At 43.3% G+C, this 18159-nt stretch overlaps 1 protein-coding gene across 2 annotated transcripts in view; it reads left to right on the plus strand.

Annotated features, from left to right (window-relative positions):
• The window catches only part of slc6a1l (solute carrier family 6 member 1, like), a 44241-nt gene that overhangs the window by 23232 nt on the left and 2850 nt on the right, over positions 1-18159 (plus strand). For both annotated transcript variants that reach the window (XM_067426815.1, XM_067426816.1), the window contains exons 6-14: positions 7012-7144; positions 10566-10700; positions 12288-12391; positions 12524-12648; positions 15571-15683; positions 16180-16311; positions 16418-16520; positions 17169-17269; positions 17907-18074. In XM_067426815.1, the coding sequence (XP_067282916.1) occupies positions 7012-7144; positions 10566-10700; positions 12288-12391; positions 12524-12648; positions 15571-15683; positions 16180-16311; positions 16418-16520; positions 17169-17269; positions 17907-18074 (1114 nt within the window). The remainder of the gene's footprint in view (positions 1-7011; positions 7145-10565; positions 10701-12287; positions 12392-12523; positions 12649-15570; positions 15684-16179; positions 16312-16417; positions 16521-17168; positions 17270-17906; positions 18075-18159) is intronic.

Here is an 18159-nt window from a genome sequence, read left to right on the forward strand (position 1 = left end):
CTGGTGGTCCAGGAACGCCACCTGTGGCTGAACCTGACAGACATGCGGGATTCGGACAAGGTTCGGTTTTTGAACGCCCCTGTCTGTCAGGCCGGCCTCTTCGGCGACGCCATCGAGGACTTTGCCCAGCAGTTCTCGGTGGCCAAGAAGCAGACGGAGGCCATCAAGAATATCCTGCCCCCCAGGCTGCTCGTCGCCGAGGGCGTCCGCCTCCGCCCCTGCCAAGCCCAAGCAGCAGCCTCCACCCGCGAAGCAGGGTGCCGGACGCAAGGGGGCCGCCCAACCCGTCCAGGGTCCCGCGAAGCCGGCCGGCAAGCGCAAGGGGAAGCGGCCCTGAGACGGGCAGCCCAGGGAGAAGAGGAGCTGCTCTGAGGGAGATGATGTCCGCACCCGCACCCCCCCCAAAAGAGCAATTTCCTCTCTCTCTGGGCCCCAAGAGGGTCAGGTTGGCAGTGTGCGACGCCCACGGGCCTTGTCACTCCTTTCCTACCCTCCCGTCGCCAGGGGGCAGTTGTGTGGGCCTCGAGGACGCCCCCGGGCCTTCTCACCCACACACTGCCTCTCTCGTGAGCACTCAGTCAACACTCCGGGCCGCCCACGGGCCTTCCGGGTCGGGGCTGAGTGCTTCACTTCCCTGCCTCCGGGCAGTGGCAAGCAGAGTGGGCTCCGAGGACGCCTCCGGGCCTTCTCACCCACTCTCTGTCCAAACCAGGAGTGCTCAGGCAACACTTCGGGCCGCCTCCGGGCCTCCCGAGTCGGGCCAGAGTACTCCGCTTCGCTGCCCCACCCCGGGCCGTCTGTGGTGCCGTTGGTCCCGCTTGTACGGTCTCTGGGGGCCTGGCTAGGTCTCCCCAGGCTGTCTCGCTGGCTCATCCGTACCATCAGACTCGGCTACGCGATTCAGTTCGCGCGCCGGCCGCCCAAGTACAAGGGCATCCTCTTCACCTCCGTGCGAAGCAGCGATGCTCAGGTCTTGAGGTCAGAGATCGAGGTCCTACTGGCGAAGGACTAGATCGAGCCGGTTCCTCCAGCCGATATGAAGACGGGGTTCTACAGCCCCTACTTCATTGTGCCCAAGAAAGGGGGTGGGTTACGACCAATCCTGGACCTGCGAGTTCTGAATCGGGCCCTGCACAAGCTCCCGTTCAGGATGTTGACGCAGAAACGCATTTTCCAATGCATCCGTCCCCAGGATTGGTTTGCAGCGATCGACCTGAAGGACGCGTACTTCCATGTGTCTATTCTCCCTTGACACAGACCGTTCCTACGCTTTGCGTTCGAGGGGAAAGCATATCAGTACAACGTCCTGCCCTTCGGGCTGTCCCTGTCGCCCCGCGTCTTCACGAAGGTCGCGGAGGCAGCCATTGTTCCGCTCAGAGAACGCGGCGTTCGGATCCTCAACTACCTCGACGATTGGCTGATCCTAGCCCAGTCGAAGGACCAGTTGTGCGAACACAGGGACCTGGTGCTCAGTCACCTCAGCCAGTTGGGCCTTCGGGTCAACCGAGAAAAGAGCAAACTCTGTCCCACACAGAGGATCTCTTATTTCGGTATGGAGCTGGACTCGGTCAACCGGACTGCGCGCCTCACCGAGGAGCGAGTCCAGTCGGTGTTGAACTGCTTGAATATGTTCAAGAGCAGGACAGCGGTCCCACTGAAATTCTTTCAGAGGCCCCTGGGGCATATGGCATCTGGAGCCGCGGTCACGCCGCTCTGATTGCTTCATATGAGACCGCTTCAACGCTGGCTCAATGGCCGAGTCCCGAGGTGGGCGTGGCAGAGCGGTCAGTACCGGGTCCCAGTGACTCCTTACTGCCGCCAAACCTTCAGCCCGTGGTCCAACACTTCGTTTCTCCGGGCCGGGGTGCCCCTAGAACAAGTGTCCAGGCATGCTGTGCTATTCACGGATGCCTCCACCACAGGCTGGGGGGCCACGTACAACGGGCATGCAGTTGCTGGTCTGTGGACGGGGCGGCAATTGCATTGGCATATCAATTGCCTCGAGTTACTGGCAGTACATCTGGCACTCCGCCGCCTCAAGGGGCCGCTGTGTGGCAAGCATGTACTGGTCCGTACGGACAGCACCACGGCCGTTGCGTACATCAACCGTCAGGGTGGTCTACGCTCCCGTCGTCTGCTCCAACTCGCCCGCCACCTCCTCCTGTGGAGTCAGAAGCAGCTGAGGTCGCTTCGGGCCATTCATGTCCCTGGTGTGCTGAACCAGACAGCCGACGAGCTCTCTCGTCAGCCGACACCTCCTGGAGAGTGGCGACTCCACCCCCAGGCGGTCCAGCTGATATGGGACCAGTTCGGAGCCGCACAGGTCGACCTGTTTGCCTCTCCGGACTCGACCCATTGCCAGTGGTACTATTCCCTGACCGGGGGTACCCTCGGCACAGATGCACTGGCGCACAGCTGGCCCCGGGACCTACGCAAGTATGCGTTTCCCCCAGTGAGCCTTCTTGCACAGACACTGTGCAAGGTCAGGGAGGACGAGGAGCAGGTCTTGTTAGTTGCGCCGTATTGGCCCAACCGGACCTGGTTCCCGGAACTCACACTCCTCGCGACAGCCCCTCCTTGGCCGATTCCCCTGAGGAAGGACTTTCTTTCTCAGGGACGGGGCACGCTATGGCACCCGCGTCCAGACCTCTGGAATCTTCATGTCTGGTCCCTGGACGGGACGCGGAGGTTCTAGATGGACTACCACAAGCTGTCGTAGATACCATCGCTTCAGCTAGAGCCCCCTCTACGAGGCGCCTCTATGCTCTGAAGTGGAACCTGTTCGTTGAGTGGTGCGCTTCCCGCCGGGAAGACCCCCGAAGGTGTTCGATCAGTGTCGTGCTTTCCTTCCTGCAAGATGGGTTGGAGAGAAGGCTGTCTCCCTCCACCCTCAAGGTATATGCTGCAGCAATAGCAGCATACCATGATGTAGTAGAAGGTAAGTCCGTGGGAAGGCACGACCTAATCGTCAGGTTCCTCAGAGGTGCGAGGAGACTAAATCCTCCTCGTCCATCCTCGATACCCTCTTGGGACTTAGCTCTAGTGCTCAGAGCACTTCAGAGCCCTCCCTTCGAGCCTTTGGCGTCTTGTGAGCTTAAGATCTTGTCAATGAAGACAGTGCTCCTGACGGCATTGGCCTCGATCAAGAGGGTAGGGGACCTGCATGCACTTTCGGTCAACGAATCGTGCCTAGAGTTCGGGCCAGGTAACTCTCACGTTGTCCTGAGACCCCGGCCCGGATATGTGCCCAAGGTTCCTACCACTCCCTTCCGGGATCAGGTGGTGAACCTGCAAGCGCTGCCTTCGGAGGAGGCAGACCCAGCCCTGGCTTTGCTGTGTCCGGTCCGCGCCCTTCGCGCTTACGTTGACCGGACCCAGAGCCTTCGGACCTCAGAGCAACTCTTCGTCTGTTACGGAGGCCAGCAGAAGGGAAAGGCTGTCTCCAAGCAGAGGTTAGCCCACTGGATAGTGGATGCTATAGTCTTGGCCTACCAGTCCCAAGACGTGCCTTGCCCGTTCGGTGTAAGAGCTCACTCCACTCGGAGTGTTGCTTCTTCCTGGGCGTTGGCTCAAGGCGCCTCGCTGACAGACATATGTAGAGCTGCGGGCTGGGCGACACCTAACACGTTTGCTAGATTCTATAGCTTACGTGTAGAGCCGGTATCTTCCCGCATCCTCACCCCCAGTGGCCAGGAGCGTTAAGTGCCCGTTCTAAGTGTCGGCTTGCGAAACGCCACTCCCGCCCTCTGGGCCGGATACGTGCGTCTATTTGTCTCCAGTTGTGTTCCCCGGGAAACCGGCTAACCCTGTCGAGCTCCTCCGTCACCCCTCCGGTGTTGGACGTTGCGGACCGTCCGACGCCAGGCCTGCACCCGTATGCTTGTGTAACGTGGCTGTAGGCTGGGTTCCATATGTAGCGGTTCCCTCACGGCAACCCCATATGTGTATTCTTCCACGGTACCAGCTACCCTTCGGGCTAGCCCCGTGTCTTTCCCTCGACAGAGCCCGCTCTGTCGTCTCTGGGCGTGTTCTTTCCCCCCTTCAGTCAGGCTGGAACCACCCCAGAGACTGCCATATGTTGCACTACCCTGCCAGGTTAGTCCTTATGTGTATTCCGCCACCTCTCCTTCCCTGAAGGACGTGGCCCCGCAGCGTACCCTCTCTCTCTCGAGGTAGGCACGCTTTCCCAGCGTTATCCAATAGTCATTCTGAGTGGGTCTTGCGGAAACAGCAGTGACTGTACTCCCTGCTTGGAGCCCTGACTTCCGTACCATACTAGACGGTACAGTGCGCTCAAGCAGGACGCTGGAAGGGCCAGCATCCTGGCGTTTTCCATAGGGATCCCATTCGTCGGTTCAGTTCTGACGTACGTCGAATGTGACCGACTGAAAGGGAACGTCTCGGTTACGTATGTAACCCTCGTTCGCTGAAGGAGGGAACGGAGACGTACGTCCCGTCGCCAGATGCTGTGCTTCCGCTGGGAGTCCGGTCACCTTTCGGCTCCTCAGCAGGAAAAGCGCTGATCTATCATTCCACTTCCTGTTTTATACCCGCGCTGCGGGGCGGAGCGTGGAATGCGTGATCGCATGCCAAATTTCATTGGCTCGTTGTTAGATGCTCGAAGTAGGATTGGTCTCTAAAGTAAGATCCCATTCGTCGGTTCAGTTCTGACGTACGTCTCCGTTCCCTCCTTCAGGGAACGAGGATTACATACGTAACCGAGACGTTAATACCACTAACAAGGCTCAAACTAGCCTCACACTAACACGGTAGCATAATGAGCGTCCCTACATGCAAACCGAAGCATTGAAAACTTTGTAAGTGTACAAACAGTTTAATAAGAAGATACTTTATGAAGACAGTACATTACACGTTTACAGACAGGCGCCATTTTGGAAAACAGTCTCATCCTGTCGAGTCACGAATGCTGTGCTATATAGCTGATCGATAGGAATTAATTTTATGAAATCTAATTACATGGAAATGCATGAATTTGTCACAGACACGCCAGGCTCCCACGTCACAGACACCCCACGATCACTCTCACCAGAATACTAATCACGCACACCTGCAACCCATCATCACCCCATCACTCACGAGTCACGCGCACACACACACACAGTTGTCCGGTCTCATTTGCACAAGGTACTAACCTGCTCTGCTCACCTTAAGGACTCCCTCGAAGTGTATTCCCTGTCTCCAAGTCTGCTTCCTAGTCTCCAGCGATCTCCTATGTCCAGCATGTGTGTGTTCCGTGTTCTCCATCATTCCCTCCTGAGTCTACCCAAGTCCAATCCGAAGTTCACCTGAGAAGCCCAGTCACCGTCACTTCATTCACTCTGTCACTGTTTCAATCTACTGGTGTCCAATAATAAAACCCGCTAACCATCTCTTGTCTCCGTCAGTCTGTACCCGTAACAGAGTTATATATGTTTATTAAAATATATGGTTGCCTAATTACAAGGTAAGAAGGTGTCCCATATGAGATTCCAAGTCACAGTTTATCACTTAGCACAGCGTTCGTGGCTCGACTCGTCGAGACTGTTTTCCAAGATGGCTCCGGTCTGTAAACGCATAATGTACTGTTTTTAAAGTATCTTCTTATTAAACTTTGTTTTGCATGTAACGACCCTCATTATGCTACCGTGTTAGTGTGAGGCTATTTTGAGCCTTGTTAGTGGTATTAACTAGCGGTTTAATTTGACTTATTCTGTGCCCCATAAACTAGCTGTGGTGTGACAGGCAGCAGGGCGAGGGACCGCGAGAGCGGGCCGGTGATTAGTGTTGACAAGTGCCAGCTGCATGACACACCAGTCTCGTCTCGCGGCCATGTGACGGGAGCATAAAAGGAGGAGCAAGGACAGCGGAAGACAAGAGAGGACCAGGCCTGGATGTTATGTTTTGTTTGTGTTTGTGGGCAGTCGTCCGTGAGGGGCTGCCCACGTTTTATTTTGTGTGTTTGCGGGCAGTCGTCCGTGAGGGGCTGCCCGCGGTTTTACTTTCGTTTTGTTTATTTATTTTGAATTAAAAAGTTGTTTGAACGTTCGCCGGTTCCCGCCTCCTTCCTTTCCAGCTACTAACTGCGTTATAAGCTAATCTGTTTTTAGAGATAAATCTCTTTACATTTGATTTTAATGAAAACCCATCCCAGAGAACGATCTACTCGGTAACTGTGTTAATTAGCCCTAGGTATATTTTTCACCTTTAAGGAATTCAGTTGATACATTTTAACTCAATTCTTATTAATTTAATTGCATTTAAAATATTGCTTATAATCTGTTGCCACAATTTTGAGTAGATATAGTGTATATTTCATTACATTAAAGAATGAAATGTTGACCCAGGATGAGGTCTAGGGCTGTGAAGCTTTGGGGGTGTTGATGAACTTGATCTATGTTTTGATTATCATTCTGAATCTGATCTGGATGTAGTTAATGACAACAATGTGATTGTCTCAGCGTTTTGCTATAAATGTATGAAAATGCTAAAAAAAAAAAAAAAGTGCTCAAAATGCTATGAAACTTGTGAAAATGATCCAAAATGATGACAGTGTCTGGCAACTTTTTTCAAAAACGCTAGTTGAGAAAGAGTTAAAATCATGTTGCGCTGATCAAATAGTTATTTTCCTGTCTGAGCTGTGCTAAGTGGTTCGCACATGTGCCTGGGTGTGTGTGGTGAGTTCGCATCTGACTTTTTCTGATTCCATCAAGAATAAATTCCTTGTTTTGTTATCATGTACTTGACCTAAACCTGTATGACTTTCATCTGTGGAACACAATAATTGGAATACTTTTCAAACTCCTCTTTTCTACATTATGAAAAAGTCTTGACGTCCTCCACAGAACTCATAATCATGTCTTGTAATGAGATAAAGTTTGGAATTATTGACATCAAACCCTGACGTGTACGTTTGAGTATGGTCTTGCATTCCTGTTCTAAACAAAGAAAAGAAAAAAAAGCATAGTCATGTTTAATGAGAGTCAAACTAACAGATATGTGTTTACTCTGTAGGAAAAACATGCATCAGTTAACAAATGGTTTGGAGGAACCAGGGGAATTGCGCTGGCCATTGGTTGGAACCTTGGCTTTGTCTTGGATTCTTGTCTATTTCTCAATCTGGAAAGGCGTGGAGTGGACAGGGAAGGTGTGATATTCTTTCAATTCTCCATACAACAACCCAGAATATTGTATTTCCTACCTCTTACCAATCCTCACCCACTTTGTGCATACTTGCCTTCTCTTTCATCACATTCATTTACCTGCGTGCTTTTGGTCTCATCCTGTTCTTCAATTTCAGTAGCCTAGAAATCTATAAACACCCTAGTGGCAGCAAATGTAATTTGCGGTCAGGCCATCTAGCAACTCACCGTAGACTTGCAAGCTTTAAAAACCAAACTCTATTCAGGCCAATCACATCATGTATAGAGTCGTTGGGCGGGCTTAACATAATGACGGCAGAGATGCGACGGTTCCACGTGAAATTCCTGCTATTTCCCTGCTAACAAAGAACGGCAATGAACTCATTCTTAAAAAAGGAAGATGTGTTCTGAGTTTTAAAAGTTCAATCTATCAACTAGCTCCGCTGGTGAGAAAACGCACGGGACTCAGCCACAACCTGCTTGTGATTGTTGTCTCACCAGTTCTAGCACTCAGGGGTGCGTTTCCCGTACAACGACGTAACTCACTGCTTAACTACCATAGTATGATGCATCGTTGAAGAAATCACCTAGCTAGCTGCGACTGTTTCCCGAAACCACACTGTTGCAAATCTATCATTCAACCACGTTGGTTAATGAGGTCATGCAGGTGGTGGATTAATAACTGCTTTTAATATCGAACGAGATCGAATTCATGCAAGGTTTTTTGCTATAAATTATGGACAGGGCATCTAATGACTAATTCTTATTTTCTCAGTGATTTAGCTTTATTTCAAGATTCAATCATCAGTCGTTCTTGCGTAATAGAGCATGTCCGCACATGCGCACTCTTCAAAAACGGTGCCTTAAACCTCTTGTCAAACTAAAAGACGTAAATTACATTTGTATGTTGTAATAAAGTTCGTAGATTGGAAGGAAGGAGGCGGGAACCAGCGAACGTTCAACAACTTCAATTTCAAAACAAATAAACAAAACGAAAGTAAACCGCGGGCAGCCCCTCACGGACGACTGCCCACACAAACATAAACAAAACTCAACGTAAAGTCCAGGCCTGGTCCTCTCTCGTCTTCCGCTGCCTTCGCTCCTCCTTTTATGCTCCCGTCACTTGGCCGCGAGTCCAGACCGGTGTGTCGCGCAGCTGGTACTCATTACCACTTGTCACCGGCCTGCTCTCGCGGTCCCCCGCAGCTTGCCACATATGTATTCAAAATAAAAGATATAGATTCTACTAAATGTCAGCTTGATTTATTTTCTCATGATAAGGATTTATTAACTCCACATGTCATGCAAATAAGAAACTATGGTTCTAACCACAGGTTGAGATCTCTCGTTGCAACCACATAAGTTTGCGGTGCTGTTTGTGAATGTTCGTTGGAACGATGGTTTCGGGAAACACCGACTTGTTGAACTATGCTGATAACAAGTGAACTTGCAACCCTAGTTGGCTAATAATGCTTTTGGGAAATGCACCCCGGTTGGTTGTAACGCTATCCTGTTGCGTGCAGAGGGAAATTGAAAGACAGCCGTTTATCCCGCCTCTCGGATTGAGCCCTGTTAATGGTGAGTTCCCAGACCCGACATCTTGATGTGGGTCAGGGGTGTGTTTCCCAAAAGCATCATTAACTATGGGTACAAAAGTTCCATCTTTATCAACCAAGTTCAACCAGTCGGTGTTTCCCGAAACCATTGTTCGAATGAACATTTACAAACAGAATCGCAAACTTAGAATAGTCGCATAGTCTCTTGTTTGCATGACGTGGACTTAATAAATCCTTATCTTGAGCACAATAAGCAAGCTGACATTCAGTGCAACCTATATATTTTATTTCGAATACATATTGTCGAATACATATTGTTCGAATACATATTGAATACATATTGATGTAAAATGTGTACCTTGAATGCAATGTAAGTCGCTTTGGATAAAAGCGTCTGCCAAATGCATAAAAATGTAAAATGTAAAATGTACATATAAATGTAAGGTTACACTTTATTTCGATAGTCCACTTTAGACATTCTACTATAAGTAACTTTGCAACTACATGTCAACTAACTGTCATTAAAGTATTTGTAGACTGTCAGTAGACTGGTGGGTTATGGTTAGGTGTTAGGGTTTGGGTTAGTAGAATACGTTGAATTGTAGTTGCCAAGTTTCCTTTCAGTCGGTCACGTTCAACGTACGTCACAACTGAACCGACGAATTGGGATCTGACTCAATTCCCAATTCGTCGGTTCAGTTCTGACGTACGTCGAACTTGACAGTCTTCAGGGAACGAGGGTTACATACGTAACCGAGACGTTACTTATAGTCAGTAGAATGTCTGTTGGGGGACCAACAAAATAAAGTTTTAGTAAATGTTAATCAGACAGTCTACAAATACTCTAATGACAGTTAGTTGACATGTAGTTGCAAAGTTACTTATATTCAGTAGAATGTCTAAAGGGGACTATCAAAATAAAGTGTTACCAAATGTCATTTACGTCTTTTAGTTTGTCAAGAGATTTGAAGCGCTTTTTTTTTAAGAGTGCGCATGTCCGTGCTCTATTATGTAAGAACAATTGATGATTGAATCTGGAAATAAAGCTAAATTTTTTTTTTGAAAAATAAGAATTAGTCCTCAGATGGCCTGTCCATAAATTATAGCAAAAAAATCTAGCATGAATTCAATCTCAAAATAAGTAATTAAGAGCAGTTATTACTCGACCCCCTGCGTGACCTTATTAACCTCCATGTTTTAACAACAGATATGAGACAATACGGTTTCGAGAAACAGTTGTGACTAGCTAGTTGATTTCTTCAATGATGCAACATACTATGGTTAAGCAGTAAGTTAAGTCATTGTTCGGAAAACGCACCCCTGGCTTGTCATGCTACCATTTCAATTGAATCCCTCATTGATCAGAGGTTATCTGAGCACGGTTTTGAGATCTTTTCAGAACAATTCTTTCCCCCTTAGGACTAAGAAGGAAACTCATTACTTTCTACATACAAAATGTCTTTATATTGCATATTTTACATTCTTGTTGCATTTTGTAATACAAGTGTTGCAGAAATTGCACACTTTAAACACTTTGATGATTAGCCGACGGATATGCCTTGACATTAAATTGTAAGCAGTTTTAATTATTATTATTTCTTTTTCCTGGAGAGAAGGAGAAATTGCTCTCTTTCTCTGAGGATAATTGAATTTTAATGTGATCTCTGCTCTGGGGAAGAAGAAATACATTTTCTGGCAGTTTATAACCTTGATGGACATCACTAATTAAGGACAATCATTATCCTACACAGCAAAAACGTGTTCATCAAACAGAAGCCAGCGAAAGCATCACACTAACAAGTTAATAATGTTGTGCTCTACACCTAATATAAAACGATCCACTTTCTCTCTTCATTTATCTCTCATTTAGGTGGTGTATTTCTCAGCCACATATCCCTACTTCATGCTCTTTATTCTGTTTTTCCGTGGAGTCACTCTCCCTGGGGCCATAGATGGCGTTCGCTTTTATATCACCCCAGACTTCAACAAGCTTTTAAAATCTGAGGTGAGATTTAAAATCCTGAAATGTATTTTACAATTTGAATGATATTTGATATATTGAATTATGTATTCTTGAATTTGAGAGCTTAAAACATATGTGCATCATTTTAGAACATTCATGTTTCAAAGTGCTGGGTAATAACTGACTTTCACAGGACCATATTCATAATGGAAATTCTAATTTGTGCATCAATGATATACACTAAATGGTACAATATTGACATGAAGGTAATCTTAAACATAAACCTCTTAGTGATTTTACATCCTTGTTTAAAATACTTTTAAGTACTATTATTATGGAAATTATATTAAAGAAAAGAGTAGTATTTTACATGTAATTGCATAATTTAATCTTTGAAATACTGTTAAATATAGTGTTCTGCCGAACTAAAATATTCACTTATGTCATTGCTATTGAACTTGTATGTTATGTATTTAAACATTTTTATAGTTACATTTGTAATGAAAAGGTTGAAATTCGGTACATTTAAAATATATTAACTTTAAATGTAATATTGATTTACACACACACCGTAAAAAATATTTAGAAAAAAAGTTACCTGGTTGCCTTAAAATTTTGAGTTCATTGAAATTGAAATTTTGAGTTAATACAATGAACGTTTTTTGAGATTCGACAACCTTTATTAAAATATTATTATTATTTTTTTAAGCATATTGGGTAATTGTGTGTGTTTTATTTGTGATGATGCAGTGAAACATAGTGCTATTTTCATGATTTATCAAATTTTCTATGTGGTTCAGATACAAAAATATTTTGAGTTTCTATTTATTAAACAAATTTCCTTCATTGTATCAACTCAATTTTTAATTTCAATAAACTCAAAATTTTAAGGCAACCAGGTTACTTACTTTTTTAAGTTAAACCAACAAAAAACAACCACAATTTTTTACAGAGCATGTGCTTTAGTATGTTCATCAACATATCAAAATATGTGAACTTTTTTAAAAGATTGTTAAAATACAATGATTTAAAATGTGCTATTTGTACTTCAGTGTGCAAAGAAATATAACCGAGAAACTGTGCCCTCTTTAGACTTAAATTGTGTGATAGAATGACTATATTACTAGACTTTTAGATCTATTAATCACCTCATAATCAGATAACATGGACTATAGTGTTTGACAATGTGTTTGTTTTGACTATCAATAGTATGGTGAGTGTTATGAAGTTATCAGCCTTTTTGTATTTCTAGTTGAATCTAGTTGAATTCAATGATGTTTTACATTTTATAACTCATATCTACTGTTAATATGCATTTTTTTTGGAAGCAAGTGAGCAAAACCAAACTGTTTTAACTGAGCATCCACTAAGCCCGTCTTAAAAATATTACTGATATGAAGTATACTTTAACTGTTGCTGTCTGTAAATTTTACAGACAAGCTTTTTTCTGTCAATGGAGGATGCAGTTTAGAACATTTATTGAAAGCTTTAGTAATTATTCAAAGATTTTGCATCCTCAATTATTCCTGTTCTCTCTCACCTTGTAACTTGTGAAGCCACACTTTAAAAAAAAAAATTATATGCGATAGCAGTTCTGATACTATCAATATTTGAAATTTTTCTTCTCAGGTGTGGTTGGACGCTGCCACTCAGATCTTCTTCTCTTATGGTCTGGGTTTAGGTTCTCTTATTGCTCTGGGCAGTTACAACCCCTACAACAATAATGTCTACAAGTAAGAACTACTAGTCTCTCTCCATGAAATTGTGCAGAAATTATGTACATATGGTGTGTAATGCAATCCGATTTTTATGAAATTCTATTCAGTTTATGCTGTAGCCTACCATTTTTTCACTTTTCCATATAGAGATTCTATCATTGTGTGCTGTATAAACTCCTGCACCAGTATGTTTGCGGGCATCGTCATATTTTCCATTGTGGGCTTTATGTCGCACATCACAAAGAGACCCATTGCAGAACTGGCTGCTTCAGGTACTGCTTCAACTTTAAAAGAATACACTGAAATGGGAATTGAATGTTTGTTTGTTTTTTGCTTGTTTATTTTTCCCCAGGTAAATTTATAATCAGTGCAATTAGCTAAACGTTTTGACATATATACCGTTTAATTTCCAAATTTCTAAATTCTATTGCATTTGAAATTGGATGACAAGCATTTGTGGTAAATTAAAATATCCTTGTCATTTCTATTGAAACTTGGATGTTATGTGTTTAAATATATCTGTATATTTATTATGTTTATTTATATTCCAAATTCAGTATCTCAGAAAATTTGAAAATTACTTAAGACCAATACAAAAAAGGATTTTTAGAAATCTTCAAGGAAAGTATTAACATGAAAAGTATGAGCAAGTACAGCACTCAATACTTAGTTGGGGCTCCTTTTTCCTGAATTACTGCAGCAATGCGCTGTGGCATGGAGTCGATCAGTCTATGGCACTGCTGAGGTGTTATGAGAGCCCAGTTTCTCTGATAGTGGCCTTCAGCTCTTCTGGATTGTTAGGTCTGGCATATCACATCTTCCTCTTCTCAATACTCATAGATTTTCTATAGGGTTAAGGTCAGGTCAGTTTGCTGGCCAATTTAGAACTGGGATACCATGTTCCTTAAACCAGGTACTGGTTGCTTTGGCACTGTGTGCAGGTGCCAAGTCCTGTTGAAAAAAATGAAATCTGCATCTCCATAAATTTGGTCAGCAGCAGGAAGCATGAAGTGCTCTAAAACGTCCTGGTATGTGGCTGTGTTGACCTTGGACTTCAGAAAGCACAGTGGACCAACACCAGCAGATGACATGGCACCCTAAACTATCAATGACTGTGGAAACTTTACACTGGACCTACAAGCGTGGATTGTGTGCCCCTCCTCTCTTCCTCCAGACTCTGGGACCCTGATTTCCAAAGGAAATGCAACATTTACTTTCATCAGAGAACCTTACTTTGGACCACTCAGCAGCAGTCGATTCCTTTTTGTCTTTAGCCCAGGCGAGACGCTTCTGACGCTGTCTGTTGTTTAAGAGTGGCTTGATACAAGGAATGCGACAGCTGAATCCCATGTCTTGCATACGTCTGTGTGCAGTGGTTCTTGAAGAATTGAGTCCAGCAGCAGTCTACTCTTTGTGAATATTTCTTTGTGAATACATGCACACTCCCCACATTTTTGAATGGGTTTTATTTCACAATCATCTCCAGGGTACGGTTATCCTTATTGCTTGTACACTTTTTTCTACCTCATCTTTTACTTCCCTTCGCCTCTCTATTAATGTGCTTGGACACAGAGTTCTGTGAACAGCCAGCCTCTTTTGCAATGACCTTTTTTGTCTTGCCCTCCTTGTGGAAGGTCTCAATGGTCTTCTTTTGGACAACTGTCAAGTCAGCAGTCTTCCCCATGATTGTGTAGCCAACAGAACTAGATTGAGAGACAATTTAAAGGCCTTTGCATGTGTTTTGAGTTAATTAGCTGATTAGAGTGTGGCACCAGGTGTCTTCAATATTGAAACATTTCACAATATTCTATTTGTCTGAGATACCGAATTTCGGATTTTCTTTAGTTATAGTTATAATCAATAGCCTGACAAGCCAGACCCACATCAAGATGTTTGGTCTGGAAACTCACCATTGACAGGGCTCAATCCGAGGGGCGGGATAAACGGTTGTCTTTCAAACTCCCTCTGCACGCGATAGGATAGCGCTACAACCAACCAGAGCAACGAAGGTGAAGCAGAGCTCGCTGACTGATTAAACATTCACCGTATCCGGTCGGCAAAACTCAGAACACATCTTCCCTTCTTAAGAATGACTTCAGTGCCGTTCTTTGTTCTTTTATCAGAGAAAAGCTTAACTCCAAGTCTAGCAGAATCGCGGTCAAAGCTGATTCGAAAGACCGCCACCATTCACCAGTTTCTGTGTTTACTAGAAGCACGCAAACACAACTCGGCTGTCGTCATTATGGCCCCGCCCACCGACTCTATACACGATGTGATTGGTCCGGCAAGAGTTAGGGGAATAATAATAAGGGTATTGAGAGTTGCTAGACGACACTCACGGGCAGATTAAATTTGCTGCCGCTAGGGTGCGTCTAGATTTCTAGGCTAGTTATAATCATCAAAATTAAAAGAAATACACATTTGAAATATATCACTCTTTGTATAATAAATGCATATAATATACAAGTTTTACTTTTTGAATGGAATCAGTGAAATAAACAAACTTTTTGATTCCAATTACATGACCAGGACCCGTAGTAAAAAAACGAATTTGATGTCCGCACACTGATTTCACTGATATTTATAACAACATTTCGACCAACAGGCCTGAAAGGCCTTTTTATGTTGGTTGAAACGTTACAATACTTGATTGCAGTTAAATCAGTGTGTGGACATCACATTAGTTTTTTTCTTTAGTTATTTCTTTTTTTTCCTGCACCTGAGCCCTATTTGGGTTCAGGATGTGCACACCTTCTTTGTATTTTTGACTCATTACTAAATATTCCACGGTCAACTGTCTGTGGTATTATAACAAAATGCAAGCAATTGAGAACAACAGCAACTCAGCCACAAAATGATAGGCCACGTAAAATCACAAATGCGCTTCTTGAAGAATGGTCAAAAATTCCCATAAACACACTCCTAAGCCTTGTGGAAAGCCTTCCCAGAAGGGTTAAAGCTGTTATTGCTGCAAAGGGTCCTTGGTGTATCCTTGGTGTCTTCCTCTGCCTATTCCTCGGCATCCTCCAAAAGAACCGCTCGATCCTTTGGATCTACATACAAGCAAACCCAGACAATTAAATGTATATTCATTAATATATTATCTGCAAGTACAGTTTTTTTTAAATATCTCTTTAAGAATTATAGTACACTACAAGTGCAAATACAATTGTTTTTCTTTGTTTCAACATCAGGTCCTGGTTTGGCATTTCTGGCCTATCCACAAGCAGTCACACAGCTTCCCATGTCTTCACTCTGGTCTATTCTATTCTTCTCAATGCTCATGATGCTAGGATTGGACAGTCAGGTACTATGCAATCATTATCAACATAGCATTTTTTCATGTTTATTAATGTCTATTAATAATAAGTGACTCCATGTACTGCATACTGTAACACCATAGGCATTGACATTGTGAACAAAATTAACAAAAAGCATAAATTACTTGCTTGAAAATAATAATACATAAATAATAAATATTTTGTTTTAGAGTTAATTTGGCCAGAATGTTAAAACTTATTTATTTACTTACATAAAAAAAAAAAGAAAAGAAAGGTACCCCAGAAGTTTTGCTGCAGAAATTCAGTCTATAAGGTATAGATGTTTCTATTTCCTAGTTCTAAAGTGGCTAACTACTAGAAATACTAATAATTTCATATAGTATGTATTTGGAATGTGCAAAGTGGAATTGCTCAAACATGGTTTTCAATACTTTTTATAAAATCAGCTGCATCATCAAAGCATCGTTCCAGTACATGGCGTGAGTTTAATAATGTGTATTCATTCACACTTGTCTTTGACAGTTTTGTACAGTGGAAGGCTTCATAACCGCTCTAATGGATGAATATCCTACAGTCCTGAGGAAGAGAAAGAAACTCTTCATCCTCATTGTCTGCATTATATCCTTTATCATCGGCTTCTCCAACATCACCCAGGTAAAAACGAATATGTAAAAACTTCTATGTTTTATAACTGACTGGTCTTTTCAGTGTCAGGCAGCTTGTTATGATGTTATAGTAATGTGTATTTGTTCTTTTTTAGGGTGGCTTATACGTGTTCAAATTGTTTGACTACTACTCGGCCAGTGGAATGTGTCTTCTGTTCTTGGTCTTCTTTGAGACAATCTCCATTTCTTGGTTTTACGGTACATCACCTAATATATATATATATATATATATATATATATATATATATATATATATATATATATATAGACATAGACATTTTTTTTAGTTGTGACAAATATATATTTGATGGGAATGTGATGGAAAGTTTCTTAAAAGTGATCAGTTCAAGTGAACCTCTGTGCAAGTATGATAATGGAATAGTCTGGGTTAAATACAGTTTAGCTGTATTTAATGTGAATTTTCATGGGCACTTCAATTGTGATTGGTATTAGACGAAAGATTTCCTCATGTAGATTTTGCAGTGGCTCAGACAGATTTGTTGGTCATGCACGTTCACTTGACCACCAGAAAGCTATTGACAATGGACCTTTTTTGCTCTCAAAATTTCACCAATATTCTTCTAATTTTACCACACCTTTATTTTGGAATAATAAGTTATGAGAAGTCTGAGAAGTTACAATAATTGTTAAAATGTAATTTAAATGTAAATACTGTGTTTAAATTTATAAACTTAATATACAAGGCAAAATTACTTGACAGTCCTTGACAGTACCAGAGGTGGAAGCCACGAAATTGATTAGGCTAGGTTCCCGTAACCCTTTTATGCATGCATATATACTGTATATATATAAAAATGCATACATTCATCTCTTTTCTCTCTTTAGGCGCAGAGAAATTTTATAAAAATATTGAAGACATGATTGGTTATCGGCCTTGTGGCTTTTGGAAACAATGCTGGATTTACTTTACTCCAACAATTTGTTTGGTAAGTACTTCACTTGCATCTACTCTGATATGTTTTCAAGACAGGGTTTAAAGGCAGGGTTGCAATTGAAAGATGCAACTATGGGTGTGTTCACACTTGTAGTTTGGTTCTCTTGGTTCTTTTGGCCTGGTTCGCTTAGTGTAATTTTTAACACTAAACCTAAAGATACAAAAAAAGGATTTTATGATGTATATTTTGCGACGGAACCCTCCCTCCAATTTTGAATTAAAATGATAATGTATGTTATTATCAGCAATTATTATTGAACGTGAGATGGCTAAGATGAACGCGCCATCAAACAGAAAGAGTAAGACTGATATTTACTGAACACAGAACGAACCTTGCAAGAGACTTTTAAAAATAAAGTTGAAATAAAATGCTGCGTGAGCTAAACCAATCAGCATGTTCAGCGCCCAAGTCCCACCCTCGAAAGTTCCTGAACTTTGAAAAAGTACTATTTAGCGAGCAGGCAAACCAGTGTTTGTAGCAATCGCACAAGAGTTTGTTTTAATCGAACATTCCAAGTGTGAACACACCTTCACCAACTGTGTGATGAATTGAGTAATTGGTTATCCAGTTAAACACTCATTTACTTAATGAACTGAGGATTGATCCGACTTCTGTTTTCTGATTGTAGGGTGTTTTCACATTCAGTGCCATAGAAATGACTCCTCTGACATTAGGGAAGTATGTGTACCCAGCCTGGGGTCAGGGAATTGGCTGGCTAATGTCCCTTTCCTCCATGATTCTTATACCCGGATATGTCATCTATATGTTCTTCACTACCAAAGGCAGCATCCGACAGGCAAGACCTCTGATGGATTTAGTGCACTCTCAGATAAAAATGTGTACCTTTTGGGCTTTTGGGGTACAACAGCCTGTCACTTGGG

Source organism: Pseudorasbora parva, chromosome 20 (assembly GCF_024679245.1).
Source record: "Pseudorasbora parva isolate DD20220531a chromosome 20, ASM2467924v1, whole genome shotgun sequence".
Classification (NCBI taxonomy): domain Eukaryota; kingdom Metazoa; phylum Chordata; class Actinopteri; order Cypriniformes; family Gobionidae; genus Pseudorasbora; species Pseudorasbora parva.